Source organism: Callorhinchus milii, unplaced genomic scaffold (genome assembly GCF_018977255.1).
Source record: "Callorhinchus milii isolate IMCB2004 unplaced genomic scaffold, IMCB_Cmil_1.0 Scaffold2, whole genome shotgun sequence".
Lineage (NCBI taxonomy): Eukaryota > Metazoa > Chordata > Chondrichthyes > Chimaeriformes > Callorhinchidae > Callorhinchus > Callorhinchus milii.
The window spans coordinates 42,900,792-42,917,981 of NW_024704743.1; the positions used below are offsets into that span (position 1 = coordinate 42,900,792).

Consider the following 17,190-nt stretch of genomic DNA (forward strand, 5'->3'; position numbering starts at 1 on the left):
TAGCTTTGTTTTTTCCAGCCATGACCTGGTAAACAATTACAAAACCCACACTCTCTCCCGCTCCCAAAATAAGTTTTTATTGATCCGACCCGAGACCTGGGACCCAGGTCAACACAATTATAAACAAATGGAAAGACAGGATTTACAAAGGACACAGGTTACGATCATTGCTAATTTAGAGATCAGCACATGTAGTATGATAACCAAATAAATATTCTATTGGTTAGCAGTTGTCTTGTCAAAGTCATCAGAGATGATAATAATACTTACGTTTGGTGTTGTGCCTTTAACATTGGCAGGATGTCCCAAGGCGTGTACTGTACTAACTCAGAAAGATAATAATAATAATCATTACATCGTCAAGACATCTCAAAGCGTATCACAGGATACATGATAAAGTGGTTTGACTGTGTATATTTTGTGGGCAAGAACGGGAGCCAATTTTGTGCACAGCATTGTTCCACAAACAACCATGGAGTGAGTGACCAATTTTAGATTTGAGTCAAACCCTGGTGTGTTTTAATGAAGGTGGTTTTGGTGTGTGTTCAGTTACTTTACAAAAGTATAATCCAAATAACATTGTTTTAGAACTGCTTGAAGAATAGTAATGGTTTTCACACACTGACCTTCCCTCCCCCCACCCTATTTGCCTTCAATAAAGGTTTTGCCATGTTGAAATTATTTTGTAGAGCCACAGTATTAATGATCCTTGCATTTGATATAGCACTTGTGATATCAAAACGTCTCAATATGAGAAAATGAGAGACCAGGGTTTGATTCCCGGCAAGGCGAAATGTTGGGCAAGTTTCCTTACCCCACATGCCTTTTTTTACCTAGCAGTAAGTAGGAACCCGGTCATCAGTCGATTGGCGGATCGCTTTCCGGGGATAATAATTCCTTCAAAACAAATAATAATAATAATGAATTGGTCACTCAATCCACGACTATTTGTGGGTCACTGCACAGCAAAATGCACATGTACACACACTGCACAAATGCTCTAAAGCGCCCTGAGATGCCGTCCAGCATGGCGGGCTCTATATGAATCCAAGTTGTTGTTGTGCGCAAATGGCTACCGTGTTTCACCAACAAAATACACAGTCAAATTCACTTTGTATTGAGTGAAGCGCTTTGAGACGTCTCCAAGATGCGATAAAGCGCTCTATCATGGAGTCCTGTAGCTCAGTGGTTAGAGCACTCGCCTTGCAAGCGAGACACCTGGGATCAATTCCAGGCAGGGCGAAACCTTGGGCAAGTTTGAGCAAGTTTCCTTACTCCACACGCCTAATAATAATCCCTCCAAAAAACAAAATAATACTTCAATCTACGACTGTTTGTGGGACACTGCTGTGCGCAACTGGCTGCCGCGTTTCGCCCACAAATATACAGTCGATTCACTTTACAGCATATTCTGTGAAGCGCTTTGAGACGTCTAGAAGACATGAAAAGCGTTATATCAAATGCAAGGATTGTTATTATTATCAAATGCAATTATTATTATTATTTATCATCTGTATAAAATGCTCTGAGATGTCCTCCAAACTTTAAAGGTGCTATATAAATGTAAATTGTATGGCACAAGCAATACACGGCAAGACATGCCTGTAAATTACACTCTAATTGCAGGAGGTTGTTGAAAGAAACGAGTCTCAGGAGAAATGTTCTGGAACATACTAAATGTTATTTATAATGTTTTTTAAAATGTATATTTAACAAGTATGTAATTTATTTGTAGTGATTCATAATGGTTGTAGACTATCTAGTAAAAAAATGGTTATGATGCTCACAGGAGCTAACTCTAGTTTGAGTCTGTGTTCTCTGGTGTTTTATTTGTGGAGTCCTGTAGCTTAGTGGTTAAAACACTCACCTCAGAGGCAAGAGGACCTGAGCACAATTTCCGGGCAGGGCAAAACTTTAGGCAAATTTTCTTGCTCCACGTGCCTCGAGTGAAGGGATTATTACGCACTTTTCCGCGCGTAATAATCCCTTCAAAAAATATATATCAATAATAAATAATGATTTGGTCAATCCGTCCATGACTGTTTGTGTGACATTGCTGTGCGCAATTGGCTGCCGCGTTTTGCTCACAAATATATAGTCAATTCACTTTACAGTATATTCTGTGAAGTGCTTTGAGACGTCTCGAATATGTGATAAGGCGCTATATCAAATGCAAGGATGATTATTATTATTAATATAATAATACAGCAAGGTACAGCAGGGTTCAGTCTTGATAAATTTCCCAGAAATCTACAGTCAGTACATTTCGCAGTGGAAGCCTGTGAAGCGCTTCAAGACAGTTCGATGATGTGATAAATAAAAGGATAATTCTATACAGTACTTCAGGTATGTATTCACCCTATCTAGTTTGTGCTTTATTCAGAACCTCCTCATGTTCCTGCCATGCCCCCAAGACCGTGGGTGAGGCTGTGCTCACAGGTGAATCAGTCCAATGAGCAGTAACATAAATTAGATCACATTACACTACGCACAGTTCTTCCCATTTCTCCAAGTCTTATTTCATAAGAACATACAACAAGCTAACACAGAGCTGAACTCTGCCTCTGCCATGCAAACAACACCCATAATTGAAATTATTATTAATAATAATCCATGCATTTGAAATAACACTTTATCACATCATCGAGACATCTCAAAGTGCTTTACAGAATATCCTGTAAAATGAATTGACTGTATATTTTGTGGGTGAAACGCTGTAACCAATTGCGCACAGTAGTGTACCACAAACAGTCGTGGATTGAGTGACTAAATATTAAAATATGAAAAGTTTTTGGGGTTCCAGTAGACGTTGGAAATGGTGTGGATTCCTAAAAGTGACTTTGTTTGCACCCTTTTTATTCTCTTTGCAAGATATTCAATTGACCGGGCCTCCGATCCTGCAAGATTCTTTTACATTGATATAGCATCGGGAGCTTTAATGACTGCAAAATCACTGGATCGAGAAGAGCTGTCCTGGCACAACATCACAGTCCTAGCAATGGAAATGAGTGAGTACGGGGAGACTTCTCAGCACTCAATTAAAAAATTACATAGCTCTCTTGTGTTGAAACTTTGCTTCAATTCAATTCGATCAGTCAAATAGAAGTGACAGAGCGGAAAATATGTACTTTGCGTGTGTGTCGGGGTGGGGGTGGGGTGCGCGGTAAAGTGTGGGAGAAAGGAGGCTGCATTTTCAAAGAGATTTCAGATTGGCAGCAGATTTTTAAAAAAAAATCATCTGCAACATTTTTTGGTGCATCATTAATGGTTCATCATGAAGACAGTGTTTGTCAATTCACTTCTCACACCTGTCAAAGGCTTCACTCCCGCCTTTTTGGAAGGAGAAAAGAACTTGCTTTTCTGGAGCTGCTCAATTATTCAGATGTTCAGAATTTAAGATTAAAAAAAACTTTTAGAGCAGATGAGAATATGTGATTATCTTGCTTTTCTTTAAACGTTGCAGTACTCTGGTGGAAAGTGCAACATTTCATGACAGATCTACGTTAATTAGCCCCTTGTTGGAGATGATGAGCAGTTGAATGCTAAACCAGCAGGATAAAGGCTGTAAAAGCAATAGAAAAAAGCACCCACTATGTAAAGTTTGTCCTGTAGGAGACGGTAACTACATCACACTGACCTGCAAGAACATATGTGCCCTTTTCTGAGATTTCTCTGAGCTGAGAGCCCGGGGGTTATACACACGATTCCTTGCTAAATACACAATTTATCTCTCAAGGCGTTGCTTTTGTTGGTTGGTACCACACTATACTAAGGTTTTCCCATTCAAACCCTTTTTCAGTCCCTGTTTCTGCAAATTTTCTGGAATTATTTTTAAAAAGCCTATGAAGAAAGCCCATGGTCTGCCTATAAAAACAGCAGTTCCCTCCCTTCCTGCACTTCTGTTCAACTCTCAAGTGGCAAACAATTGTTTGTATATCTCTGCACCTCTCTTGGATCATACTAAGGAGAAGTTCTTAGGCATGATTTGCAAACTGCTTGCCATCAGATAAAGGTTATTTAAAGGGACTTTGGGATCTATTATGTGCCATGTGTAAACTAGTTGTAAGCACATGTTAACAGATGGCATTTCCTTAACTGTAAATAACAATTAGTAATCATTAGTAATGGTTTACGTATGGTGCATAATAGACCCCATGGTGTCCGGTTTGTCTTTCCTCTGCTATCCATGATGTAATCATAGAATCATAGAATTATACAGCACAGAGGGAGGCCATTTTGCCCATCGTGCCTGTGCCGGCTCTTTGAAAAGAGCTATCCAAATCAATCCCACTGCCCCACTCTCTTTCCATAGCCCTGCAAAAGTGTTCTCCCCAAATATCTATCTACTTCTCTTTTGAAAGTTGTTATCGAATCGGCTTCCACCACCCTTTCAGGCTATTAATTTCAGATCCGAATAACTCGCTGTGTAAAAAAATTTCTCCTCACCTCACCTCTGTTTCTTTTAACAACTATTTTAAATCAGTGTCCTCAGGTTACCGACCCACCCGCCAGTGGGAATATTTTCCTTGTTCACCCTACCGAATCCCCTCATAATTTTGAAAACCTATTAAATCTCCTCTTAACCTTCTCTGCTCCAAGGAGAATAATCCTAGCTTCTCTAGCCTCTCCTCATAACTGAAGTCAGATAACTAATGATTGATGTATGCTAATTGGTCCTATTCCTGATCTGAGGACTGCTTAGATGAACCCAGCAAGGGGCTTCAGTGACAGACAACCCTGAGATTCAAATTTCCTACGTCTGATCAACAGGCAGGTCACCCACTTGAATGGCAGAGTTTCAGAGGCGAGCATGGCAAGTCTGACTGGTATATATTCCACCAGCAAACAATACACTGCTGTCTTCGATACCGTTGACCACTCTATTCTCCTCCACTGCCTCTCCTCTCACCTCAACTTTAATGGCTCTGTGCTTGAATGGTTCAGATCCTCCCTCTCACATCAAATGGTTTCCCCTCTAGCCCCCTGTGTGGGGTTTCTCAGGGCTCTGTCCTTGGTTCCACCCCTTTTCACTATCTATATGTTCCCTCTTGGTGACATCATCTGCAGACATGGGGTCAACTTCCACATGTATGCGGATGACACCCAACCCTCCCTCTCTCTCTGCCTCCACCCTTGACTCCAGGACCACTGCTGTCCTGACAGAATTTCTGTCAGTTATCAAGTCCTGGACGAGAGCTAAGTTTCTTCAGTTGAACGTCAGCAAGACCGAGGCTCTCCTGATTGGCTCCCGTCAGTGCTTCCTCACCATCCAAGGATGCACATTCCACTTTACTAAGCCAGTCCAGAACTTTGGCATCTTGTTTAACCCTCAACTACCCTTTCTACCCTTCACCTGTGCCATGACCTGCCCTGCCTTCTCCAACCTCCGCAACATCTCCCGGCTCTGCCTTTGTCTCACACCACAGGCCGCCGAAATCCTCAAACACGCATTCATAACATCCAGGCTTGACTATACAAACTCCCTGCTTGTCGCCCTCCCCGACTCCTCCCTCCATAGGCTGCAGATCATCCAGAACTCTGCAGCTTGTGTCCTCGCACCAGGCTCCTTGACTCTATCAGCCCCATCTTCACCTTACTCCACAGCTTCCCATCACTCAGAGGATAAAGTTCAAGATCCTGGTCATCACTGTTAAAGCCCTCCATGGTCTTGCTTCCCCCTACCTTTGCACCTCCTAACCCCCTACCAACTGGCCCACTCCCTCTGCTCAGCGGGCTCCAGCCTGCTTCATGTCCCCTATCTCGTTCGCCCCACCATTCGCGGACGGGCCTTCAGCCACTCTGCCCCCACCCCCTGGGAATCCATCCCGCAATCCCTCTGCCTTGCCACCTCCCTTGCATTCTTCAAGACGAACCGCAAGACCTTCCATTTCAACCCCCGCCCCCACGATCCACCCTCCCCGAAACCGACCCCCAGCTCAGGTCGAAATCACTGACCAGCACCTTGGGATGCCCTCCTGACGTGAAAGGCGCCATACAAATGTAATTTTGTTGTTGTACACTCAGAATGATGAATAGTCACAATGTCTGCTTGCAAACATCATTCTTGTGCATTATCAATACTACGTTTATTCTCCCTGCACTTGGGTATAAAACCAATATAGGACCCATGGTGTGTGACTCTCAGCTGCCCATTGCTTTAGAAGAGGCTGCACATGAGAATTAAATACACTACCAGTTGTATTCTGAATTTACCATGGGAACAGTCTCCAGTTTAACTTTTTTTGAAAGGTTTGTTTAGCAAAGCCAGCTTGGCATTCAACCTCCATGCACCGGAGAACTTGGAACAATGCAGAAATTGCACATATGAGTGGATAAATGATGGGATCAATTTGTAAGAGGCTCATTTCCTTTACAGAGAACCCCACGCAAATTGGAAGTGTTTCAGTCACCATTAAAGTCCTCGACATCAATGACAATCCTCCAATGTTTGTCAAGGACTCCGAGGCTTATGTCTGTGAAAATGCCAAACCCGGTCAGGTAAGAGAAAGGCTGCTCAATACAGTGGGGGACACAGCTTGGAGCTATTCAAAGCTAATTAACTTCAGGAGAGTGAGTGAACCAGATGTCAGCATTTTCACTACATCTAGCACTTTATTTCACTTTAAAAGCCATGTGAGTCTGAGGAACATTGCAGAGTATTTATATGTTTATACATTCCAGGATAAAGTTCTGAATTGGACATATATTTTTCCCCTAAATATTGTAAAATACCCCTCTCCTTAGTTATTTACAGAGCAGGATATTGTTTTGGGAAGGGATGAGTACAGAGGCATCCAACACTGGCACAGCTTAATTGGTGACAGTCATAAAAATGATTCACTTCCCCACTATAACCATCTCTAAAACTTGTATGAACACACGCACACACTTTTTCATGCCCACACAATATGGAATATTATATATCCAACGCCAGGCAGTGCACCAGACAGATAAATGATATTGTTAGATATGTAAAGATACAGAGAAGGATGGTACATTTAAAAGGTTCTGATTTTCATACATCACACTCAAGCAATTGTACCCAATCGGTTGCCGGGTTTCCTTACTCTACATGCCTTGGTTACCCAGCAATAAGTGGGAACCTGGTTCTTAGTCGATTGGCGGATTGCTTTCCAGGGGTAATAATCCCTCAAAAAAATATTGGTCATTCAATCTATAGCTGTTTGTGCTACACTGCTGTGCTCAATTGGCCCACAAAATACACAGTCAATCCACTTTATAATATATTCTATGAAGTGCTTTGAGATGTCTCAACAACATGATAAGGCACAGTATCAAATGCAAGGATTAATATTATTATTAAAAACAATAACAATGTTTTGCATAAATGGATTCTGCTACAGGTGATAAATGTAGGACTGAAATGGGGGTGGATATGTATCTTGTGTCATAGCATATACCAGCTGGCACCAGCACATACAGTTAGTTTTAATTTCCTTCTTTCCACAGTTGATCCAGATGGTCAGTGCAGTGGACAAAGACAACCCTCAGGGAGGTCACCACTTTTACTACGGTCTTGCTCCCGAGGTCGCCAACAACCCAAACTTCACTGTTCGTGATAATCAAGGTAACTCAAGGTTATTTTTTACAGCCTTACCTACCTACATCATTGGTTTCTCACTACGGCTCTCATTAGGAAAACATGCACTTACACAATATAAACGACCCCTCTTGAATGGTTTCTGAGAGAATTGTAATTGTGCATTTGTTTTGGGTGTTTTGTTTGAGGAATTGCAGTTCTGAGCTTGTCTCGCTCTATTTTTCTCACAACAATTGGACTGCTTCACAAATGCAGACTGAAAACTGTCCATTGTTCTGACAATGACAAAACAAAAATAGCTTCAAAAGGCAGCATTAGAATTTGGTCTTTTCATTTGACAGCGGGCAGTGCCAAGCACGCAGTCTTTATTTCGCTAAAGTGACATTTGACTTTGCGCTTTTATGCACAGAGGTTTGTCGTATTCAAGCTAATGTATCATGATATTACACACAGGTTTGAACAGTCAAGTCCTGAGGCCTGAAACCTTGCATTATAATAACTAGGTTACCAGGTATTAACCTGCTAATCAGAGGCTGAAGATGGCTGTTGATAGAAATGTCACTCTGGGGCAATGGAGGTGAGGAAGGGCTTGCTCTTGTGGGGCTGAGATTAAACTTTTTTAAAAGTTTTTAATCAGAAATTTCACCTAGTCTTAGTCTGTAATCTGTAAGACCAGTTGCCTTAAATTTAAAAGAGCGCAGTATTGTGGAAAATTGTTGATTTCAGTCTTATTTCGGAACAAGGTTCTTTTTAAGAATTATGTTTTCTTCCACATTTAGACTATATATGAAATTTTCATACTTCTGCACGATCTTAAATTCTAAGACAAAATGACTTTGCAGGCTAAGACTAGATAGAATTTGGGGTCTAATGATAAGAAAAAATCAAAGGAGCATTAGTCTATACTTGACAATGTGCAGTACCAGGCGTAAGAGTGCAGATTGCTGATCAAAAATTTTATCGTCCTCAATTTCGTTATTAAAAAAATATCCATAATCTATTTCAGAATGAATCACGACTGAAAATTGTACAGCAAATAATTCAATAGCACACATGCAATTGTACCCACCCATGCATGCACACACATATTTTACAACTTGTTGTATATTCTGTAATATGCTTTCCTTCCAGACAATACTGCCTGGATCCTGACCAGAAGATCTGGGTTCAGACACCAGGAACAGGGCACCTATTACCTGCCCATCCTCATCGCAGATAGTGGACTTCCAATGCAGAGCAGCACGAGCACACTGACGATCAGGGTGTGCGGTTGTGACTCCGATGGGAATGTCAGGACCTGCAATGTTGAGGCCTACAGTCTTCCTGTCAGCATGAGCAGAGGAGCACTGATTGCAATTCTGGCCTGTATCTTCATATTGCTGGGTAAGCAAAGCACTGCAGTTGGGTTCATACGTGATCTACGCAAATGTATAAAATTATACGTACAGGTTTTAACAAATGTAGGCTACTGAGGCTCAGAAGCTCTGATGGCTTTTACCTGAAGGCTGTTGCCTTAAAATTTAACATTATGCAGAACAGTGGAACATTCTTAAATTCAGTAAAAACTAAATTTAAATTTTTTCAGAAATTCTGCGTAAATCCTAAATCTTGAGTTTGAGAACATGAAGATTTCAGGCCTCTGGATTCTACAGACCAATATTCAGTGTCAATGGTCCCTTTAAATCAAATCTATTTTTATAGATCTGGAGCTGATTTCATAGCAATTCAATTAGTAGGACTGTAACTCTCGGCCTTACTAGAATGACCTATCCCTAAGCAGCCTAGAGTTCAGCCATTTCCTTATTCTTGATATGTTGCCTCATTCTTGACCACAAACAAGTTGAGCAGCAGATCCTTTTTACTTGCTAGAGTATATCAGAATTGATACAAAAACAGAAGTCGTTGGGAACACTCAGCAGGTCAGGCAGCATCTATGGAGAAAGGAAAGTGAGTCAACTTTTCGTGTCCACAACCCTTCGTCAGAACTGATTCTGACGAAGGATCATGGACCTGAAATGTTGACTCACTTTCCTTTCTCCATAGATGCTGCCTGACCTGCTGAGTGTTCTCAGGGACGTCTGTTTTTGTTTCAGATTTCCAGCAACTGAAGTATTTTGCGTTTTGTTTAAAATCAGAATTGACTAGTGCGTAATCTGAGTTATATCGAGCAGTAGATTTCAGTGAATCTATTTGTCACAAGATCATAAGATTGGTTTGGATGAATAAAGCCCTTCAGCACATCTAATCTCATCCTTCCAGAACAACCAAAATACCATCCTCCATCACTGTATAAAGCTTCTTTTCAAATGAGTCCAGTGTCTTGGCCTCTAACATTTTTCTTGGCAACCTGTTGCAGTCATTGATTATCCTTGAGTAAAGAAAAACAATGTGCACTAGGATAACAGATTGTACGTTCATTACCTATTCCTTTTGCTTGAAAATCAGTACATTCCTGACAATGCACTTTCAGTGTAAACATTCACTCATGAGAACAGGATGCTTATCCCTCTTACACTGTTTGCAATGGCAAACTGGAACCAAAGCTCTTCTCTGACTCTAGAACCAAATTACGTAACGTGATTCTCACTTTTCACTGGTGAACAAATGGATTTAGTGGTTCGCTTTAGGCTGCTACAATTTCTTAACTCAGAGTTCCTGTTAATATAAACAGTCACAAAATCACAAGATTGGTTTGGATGCATCTTTGGCCCATCTGATCTCATTCCTTCTGAATACCCACCTTATTGTCCTCCCATCAAGCTGTATTTTTAAATGAGTCGTGGCCTCAATCACCTTCCTGACAACCTATTTCAATCTTTAATTGCCCACTGATTAAATAAAAACTCCCCAGTGTCTGTCCTAAAATTGCTCTTTGCAATTCTAAACCTATGTCCTCTTGTTCTACTGCCTTATTCCATCCTAAAGATTGTTTTACAACTCTAAGAGGTCCCCTCTGAGTTGTCTTTCTCTTAAGACTTGTAACTAGTCTATGTGTTGCTCATAGCTCATTTCTCTAAAACTAGGGATCATCCTCATTGCTCTTCTCTGACTCTAGGACCTAGACAGCCCCCTTATGTAGCAGAACTATACAGCCTGGTGATCTAAACTGAACTGATTTAGCAGTATAGCCCATCATCCTGTTTGCCTTGTTTATTGCTGTCTCACACGTTTTGACATAGTGAGTGATGAGTCAATTAAAACCCCGAGATCTCGTTCAACTTCCCCCTGGCAAATTTTGTTCCATCCATGGAGTGCACATGTTGAGTATTATTACTTCCTCTGGTGGACTTCACAAGCCATTATGAAATCTGCAGCAGTGAAGTATAATGACTACCTGATGTTTCAGTCAGCTCTAAGTACATGATGTTTTTCATACTGTTTTCACTTCATTTGGTCCAACACAAAGTAAAAGCCATTCACACTGCAGTTACAGCTGTCAGCAGATGTAACAGGATGTGGGAGCATTTTCTTTTTGAAAAACTTGTGTGTTTTTCTCCTTCCTGTGGTTAAAGCCACTGCAGTGTTACAGGAAGAACGCTCTGAGCCAAGTCACAGATCAACTCTGTTGCTTAACTATTGGACCATGTGTTAGATTTAGCCAAACATCCAATGGATGGCAGACTTTCCAATTAAAGTCGATATTGTATTCCATTGGGACAAGCTCAATCTCTTAAATATTGGTATAAGAAGAATAAAAGTTGGTGAAGTACTGATATTCTGAGACTGGATGTCACCAGCAAAAGTAAATTTTGGACATATAACAACAACTTTCATGGCTCGAAGCACTTTATCGAGACAAAGTGGAAATCTGAGCATGGTGAGAAGTAGGAAAAACAATGACAACCTGCTGAGTGGAGGGAGCGGACAGGTTGATCGGGGGTCAGCAGGTCAGAGATGTAGGAGGGGACAAGGCCATGGTGGGTCTTGAAAGTGAGGACGAGGATTTGGAATTCTATTCTCTGAGGGATGGGGAGCCAGTGGAGCCGGGTGAGGGTAGGGGTGATGGGGTCACGGAGCCTGGTGCAGGAGAGGACATGAGCTGCAGAATCCTGGATGCTCTGCAGTTTGTGGAGGGAAGAGTTGGGAGGCCGGCAAAGAGGGAGTTTCCGTAGTCAAGCCTTGAGGTGATGAATGCATGTATGAGGGTTTGGGCGGCCTGAGGGGTGAGGCAGTGGCGGTGTCAGGCAATGTTGCGGAGGTGGGGGAAGGCAATGCAGGTCATGGCATGGATATGAGGGAGAAAGGACTGTTGAGAGTCGAACAAGACGCCCAGGTTCCTGACCTACTTGGTGAGGTGGAGTGTGCAACCGTGATGATGATGCTGCCAGTGCCTGAGGTGCTGAGGCACTGGTGTAAGCCACTCTGGAGAGCCTCTGTTTTGCTGACATTCAGCTGTAGAAAGTTGGCTCTCATCCAGGACTTGATGTCAGACAGACAGTCTTTCAGGTTGTCAGTTGTGGAGTCCTGCAGCTCAGTGGTTAGAGCACTCACTTTGCAAGTGAGAGACCTGAGTTCAATTCCAGGCAGGGCGAAACCTTGGGCAAGTTTCCTTACTTCACACACCTAATAATAATCCCTCCAAAAAAACAATAATAAATTGGTCATTTTCAATCTACGACTGTTTGTGGGACATTGCTGTGCGCAATTGGCAGCCGCGTTCGCCCACAAATATACAGTCAATTCACTTTATAGTGTGTTCTGTGAAGCACTTTGGGACATCCTCCCGACGTGAAAAGCGCTATATCAAATGCAAGGATTATTATTATTGTCCTGGAATCGAGGGTGGAGGCAGAGAGATAGAGCTGGGTGTCGTCCACGTACATGTGAAAGTTGAACCCATGTCTGTGGATGATGTCACCAGGATGGGAGTTGAATTGACTAAAGATGCAGTTGAAACAGAGAGGTTTTCTAGAAGGGATTTGAAAGCAGAGGGAAGGTAGGAGGGAGGCAGAGCGGTTTTGTTGCAGAGACTGAAAGCACAGTGACTAACAATTCTTAAAAGATATTATGGGGTACATTGTCACTCCATCAATCTGTTTTACTTTTTTACTCTTCAAATCTAATGTCGGCCTCCAGAATATTGGACTGGGCTATTAGGATGTTAGATCTAAGATTGGGCAATATAATTACAGTTATTTTTTTTAAAAAGACCTATGTTTAAAATCCTGCACAATTGATGTTTCTCTTTCAGTGCTGGTGTTATTTATTTTAACAATGAGAAAGCACAAGAAGCAGCCACTTATCTTTGACGAGGAAGAAAACGTCCATGAGAACATTGTGCGCTATGATGATGAAGGTGGGGGAGAGGAGGACACAGAGGCTTTTGACATTGCTGCGATGTGGAATCCCAGAGAAGTCCAGCTGCTGAAGTCCAGGAGAGACATGGTCCCGGAAATCGAAAGCCTCTCCAAATATGTGCTGCAGTCTGGAGTCGGGGACAACAACGTTCACAACTACATTCTTGCGAAATTGCACGAAGCCAACACCGATCCTTGCGCTCCTCCCTTCGACTCACTTCAGACGTATGCGTTTGAAGGCAATGGTTCTGTAGTGGAATCACTGAGCTCCTTGGAATCAGCCACAACAGACTCAGATCTTAATTACGATTACCTGAGTGACTGGGGGCCCCGCTTCAAAAAGCTGGCAGACATGTACGCGACTGCTGAAGATGATGAAGATTCGTTATAGCCAGGTGAACGGAAGCTTTTGAACTGTGACCGATCTGTGAACGTGGAACTGCATCCATTTGGGACACAAGACATGTAGTCAGGCTGAAGTTCTGTCAGATTTGTACTGAGTCCAACATGCTACGCAAGCAATGCTCAGACACAAAGAGTGGCAAATAACTGAACTTGGCAAAGTCATTTTTCACCTGTAGGAAGGAAGAATAGAAAAAGACATTGAGTCAGCTCAGATCCTGAGAGAACACATGACTGCATCTTGGCTGACCAACACTGGAAACGTGTCTTAGAATACAGCAACAGAACTCATTCCCTATTCCACCCCCCACCCCTACAATACACACCCTTTTTAATTGAAAAGGGATTGACCTGCCTTTGAGATTTGCTTTTTCCATTTTAAAGCTCAACAACTCCATATGTGCAATAGGCCTGAATTTTAATTTGGAATGTCACAATAAGCTGAACTGCTGTGGCCCTGCAGTGTGTTATGATAAGAAGGGGGCATTTGCTTTTCCACTGTTTAATTATCACTTGTCAAAAGGTGCCCTATGTTTGAAAAATCACATGTAGCTACGGATTTATTTTGAGAGTGGAATGGTGACAGGGTCATCGTGTTAGTGCATTGAAGAGACTGAGGGCTTATCTGCATTGTAGATGTGCCATGGGTGTACCAGCCAACACACAGGCAGACTAGTACCTTTGAGTGTGTCACATCATCCCAAGCTAAATCTGAATTTGAATGTGCTTTTATAGGAAATCTGGATGTTTGTTCAAACTTGGTTTTCCTCAGTTGACAAGTACAGGTAGCTTCAGTTTCCCTTATGTAATGTGGTCCTGGTTCACTGGAAAGTGTTTCAAAAGCTCATTGTTAGTGTGGAGAATGAGGAGAAGCTGGAAAAAGTGTGTGCTGAGTACGTGCGCACATTGCCTCAATGGACGCCTTAAAGACTGAGATTCAGACAGTCCTACCATCTCGACTTAATGAAGAAGGCTGTCAGCACTGGGGATCAAAGAAGGCGAATATTTTTCATGCGATTTTTTTGTTTAAAAAAAAGCTATTCATAGCTAAACACACAGTATATAGAGCACAAATTAATGAAATTCAAATTAGACTGAATAAATGCATACCTCATTTTCCTAGACTGATTGTGCATGCAATTTAAATTAAATTGGAATCAGATAGCTGTCAACAGATAAGCGATGTTTATTTGAATTACAGATTCAGGTTCTCCCCAGTTGCTACGGGAGATGGTTATCTTTCCCAGCCTCATGCAATAGATGCATGATACCATATGCATGATTTGTGCACACACTGGCTTTGAGTCTGAATCCCCACTTGGCTAATATCACCAGCCCAGTGGTCTCAAGGGCAAAATAATCGTATATTGGATCAACGCACTCTGAAACTAGTCTGGATTTATAGTACTGTACAAACGGAACTCAAGAGAAGAGAATCCCTCACACATTGCTTTTTCTATATAACTGCTATGGGACAGTTTGACCACATTTTCTGCACTCAATGAACCCTGGAGTTGCAAGAGTCATCCTGAGGCAAGAACCACAACAAAAAGGGGGCAAAGTAGCATCTTTGAAAAAAGAAACTGCATTTTCTTTCTTGTCTATGGAAAACATTTTTGTACATTTGTTAATTTCTTTTCAAAAAGAACATTGATGTACTGATCGGCAGTACATTAGAAGCTGTTTTAATAAAAGTAAAACTTGATCAATTTTGTCAGTAATTGACATATTCTTTGAATTAATGGTGTAATTCTAGGTGACTTAATTGGCTGAGCCAAAGACTTGAATTCAGAATTTTTCTAGGTTTCAATCCCTGTGTATCCATTTAGCACCTCATCTTTTTGAAGCCAATAAATGAGTAACAAAAATCCTTCTGGGAAGTTAGGGTGACAAACAGGATAACTATGGGGTTGAACATTTTCTAAAGAGAACTAATGCAAGGATTATTATTATTATTATTATCTGCGGATTGATTTCAGAACATTTTTTGAAGGTTGACCAACCTGTCATACTCATATAATAATCCTTGCATTTGATTATCTGTCTCATCGTGTCATTAAAATGTCCCAATACTCTTCACGGGATTTTTAATGTAAAGTGTAGTGACTGTGTATTTAGTAGGCAAACGCAGCAACCAATATCAGCACAGCAAGGTCCCACAAACAGCTATGAAGTAAATGACCAATTTTATCTGGAGGATCGTTAGCCAGAAGAAACTCCTTTCTTGTCAATGAGCCTTGTAAGGTGGTCTTGGCTGAACAGTTACTGCGAAAATTATTGTGAAAATCAGTCATTTTAAATAATTTTAACTAAGATGCATGGTCATCATTAGTTGAGTGAATCATTAGTTGAATTAATGATAACAATGGTAATCGATTGGTGGATCGCTTTTCCGGGGTTAATAATCCCCTCAACAAAAAAAATTGGTCACTCAATCGATGACTGTTTGTGGGACACTGTGGGTCAATTCACTTTATAAGATATCCTGTGAAGCGCTTTGAGATGTCTCAAAGACGTGATAAGGCACTATATCAAATCCAAGGATTATTATTATTAACAGTCTTCTCCAGGTCAGCGTACAGCAAAAAAAGGCAAAATTATGCCATTTTGTCATTAGTTTCTAAAGAAGTCTGTTCATTAGAGTGTGTAAGAACACTTTACCACTGTTCTTTGTTTAAGTAATGGTTTTGCTGTTCTGCACAATTAATCATTTCCAGTTTCATCATCAGCAATCTGAAGCAATTAACTCTTCATCTAAAGAGGTCAGCCTAACCTTAATTATTCACCCCTAGTCTAGTTAGCTCAGCTGAAGGGTGACATTCAACACTCAGCAAAAAGTTTTAAATTGTCTTATTAGTGCCTTGCGCAAAACATTGCTTTCTAAAATAAAGTAACTTGTTTTTTCTACAACATATCGGCTATTTCCTCCATTCGTGTACACCGCACAGCACATAAATGTAGGGATAATTATTCATAGGAAAATAGAGAAGGTTTTCAAAGAGAATGAGAAGCAAAATCAATCAAATATAATGGTTCTTCTGCAACTGGGACACAGAAAACATAGAAATGTCATCTGTGGAACGCAATTAGTTAGAGTTGCATCCTATTGTAGAATGGATTGGAAAACATGTCAGGCCAAAAAATATCATGGGGATGGATACATGTTGGACAGAATTCTCCTTAACTCCCCATTTGTCCATATTCTAGTTATCTTAAGATGTGGAGATCTTGAAGATGGGGGAGTTTTATCTTTTCAGAGATTTCACTTGACTTTAGATTCCTCTCTGGCGATTGCGTAGTGGGGTAGATAAGTGACAGAAATTCACAGCAAAAAAGTGAAATTAAGCTTGCATTTTCTAAATTATTCAATCAAGTTAACAATTTTAACCAATTTAAGCAATTTCCACAGGGAGCGGTGAATGAGACAGAATCCATATTAGCATAATAAGTTTTTTTTAGTAACGCTGGTAAACTTCAGTGCCAGTTTTTTTCAACTCTAAGTTGAGACAATTCTTGTCATTCAGAGTGCTATTATGTTCTTATATTATCCCACCTTGAGAGGATTGCATGGAAGAAAATGACCATTAAAAAAGGGAAACAGAAAAATGGAAAGAATATCAGTTAGTGTTTGTTTTTCAGCTCATATTCCATTAGGCCAGGAGACCAGTGCTTTATCACTGTAGCTTCCGTGCTGCTATAAAACCTGTTTGAACTGCATAACCAGCAATTGATCTCTGGTGATTCTTTCTGAAATTACTGAGGTGTTTCTTGTCAAAGGAATTCTTTGATTTTTACTACACTTCAACACAATGAATATGGCTTTCACCACTTCTCTCTATCAGTGCCATAAAAAGATACAATAAAACATCCTGGTTCAAAGACTTAATAATACAGTATTTCTTATGGACCAACAAACCCATACTATTGTAA

The 17,190-nt window shown here is 41.0% G+C and overlaps 1 protein-coding gene across 5 annotated transcripts in view; it reads left to right on the forward strand.

Moving 5' to 3' along the window:
* Positions 1 to 14,969, forward strand: part of LOC103179934 (cadherin-20) — a 34,128-nt gene extending 19,159 nt beyond the window's left edge. For 3 of the 5 annotated variants that reach the window (XM_042332286.1, XM_007895469.2, XM_042332289.1), the window contains 5 exons: positions 2,872 to 3,008; positions 6,377 to 6,498; positions 7,471 to 7,588; positions 8,693 to 8,944; positions 12,753 to 14,969. In XM_042332286.1, the coding sequence (XP_042188220.1) occupies positions 2,872 to 3,008; positions 6,377 to 6,498; positions 7,471 to 7,588; positions 8,693 to 8,944; positions 12,753 to 13,249 (1,126 nt within the window). In that variant the 3' untranslated portion in view covers positions 13,250 to 14,969. Of the gene's footprint in view, positions 1 to 2,871; positions 3,031 to 5,525; positions 5,548 to 6,376; positions 6,499 to 7,470; positions 7,589 to 8,692; positions 8,945 to 12,752 lie in introns of all 5 variants that reach the window. The other 2 variants (XM_042332288.1, XM_042332287.1) reach the window with 2 other exon arrangements.
* Positions 14,970 to 17,190: the final 2,221 nt, after the last annotated feature.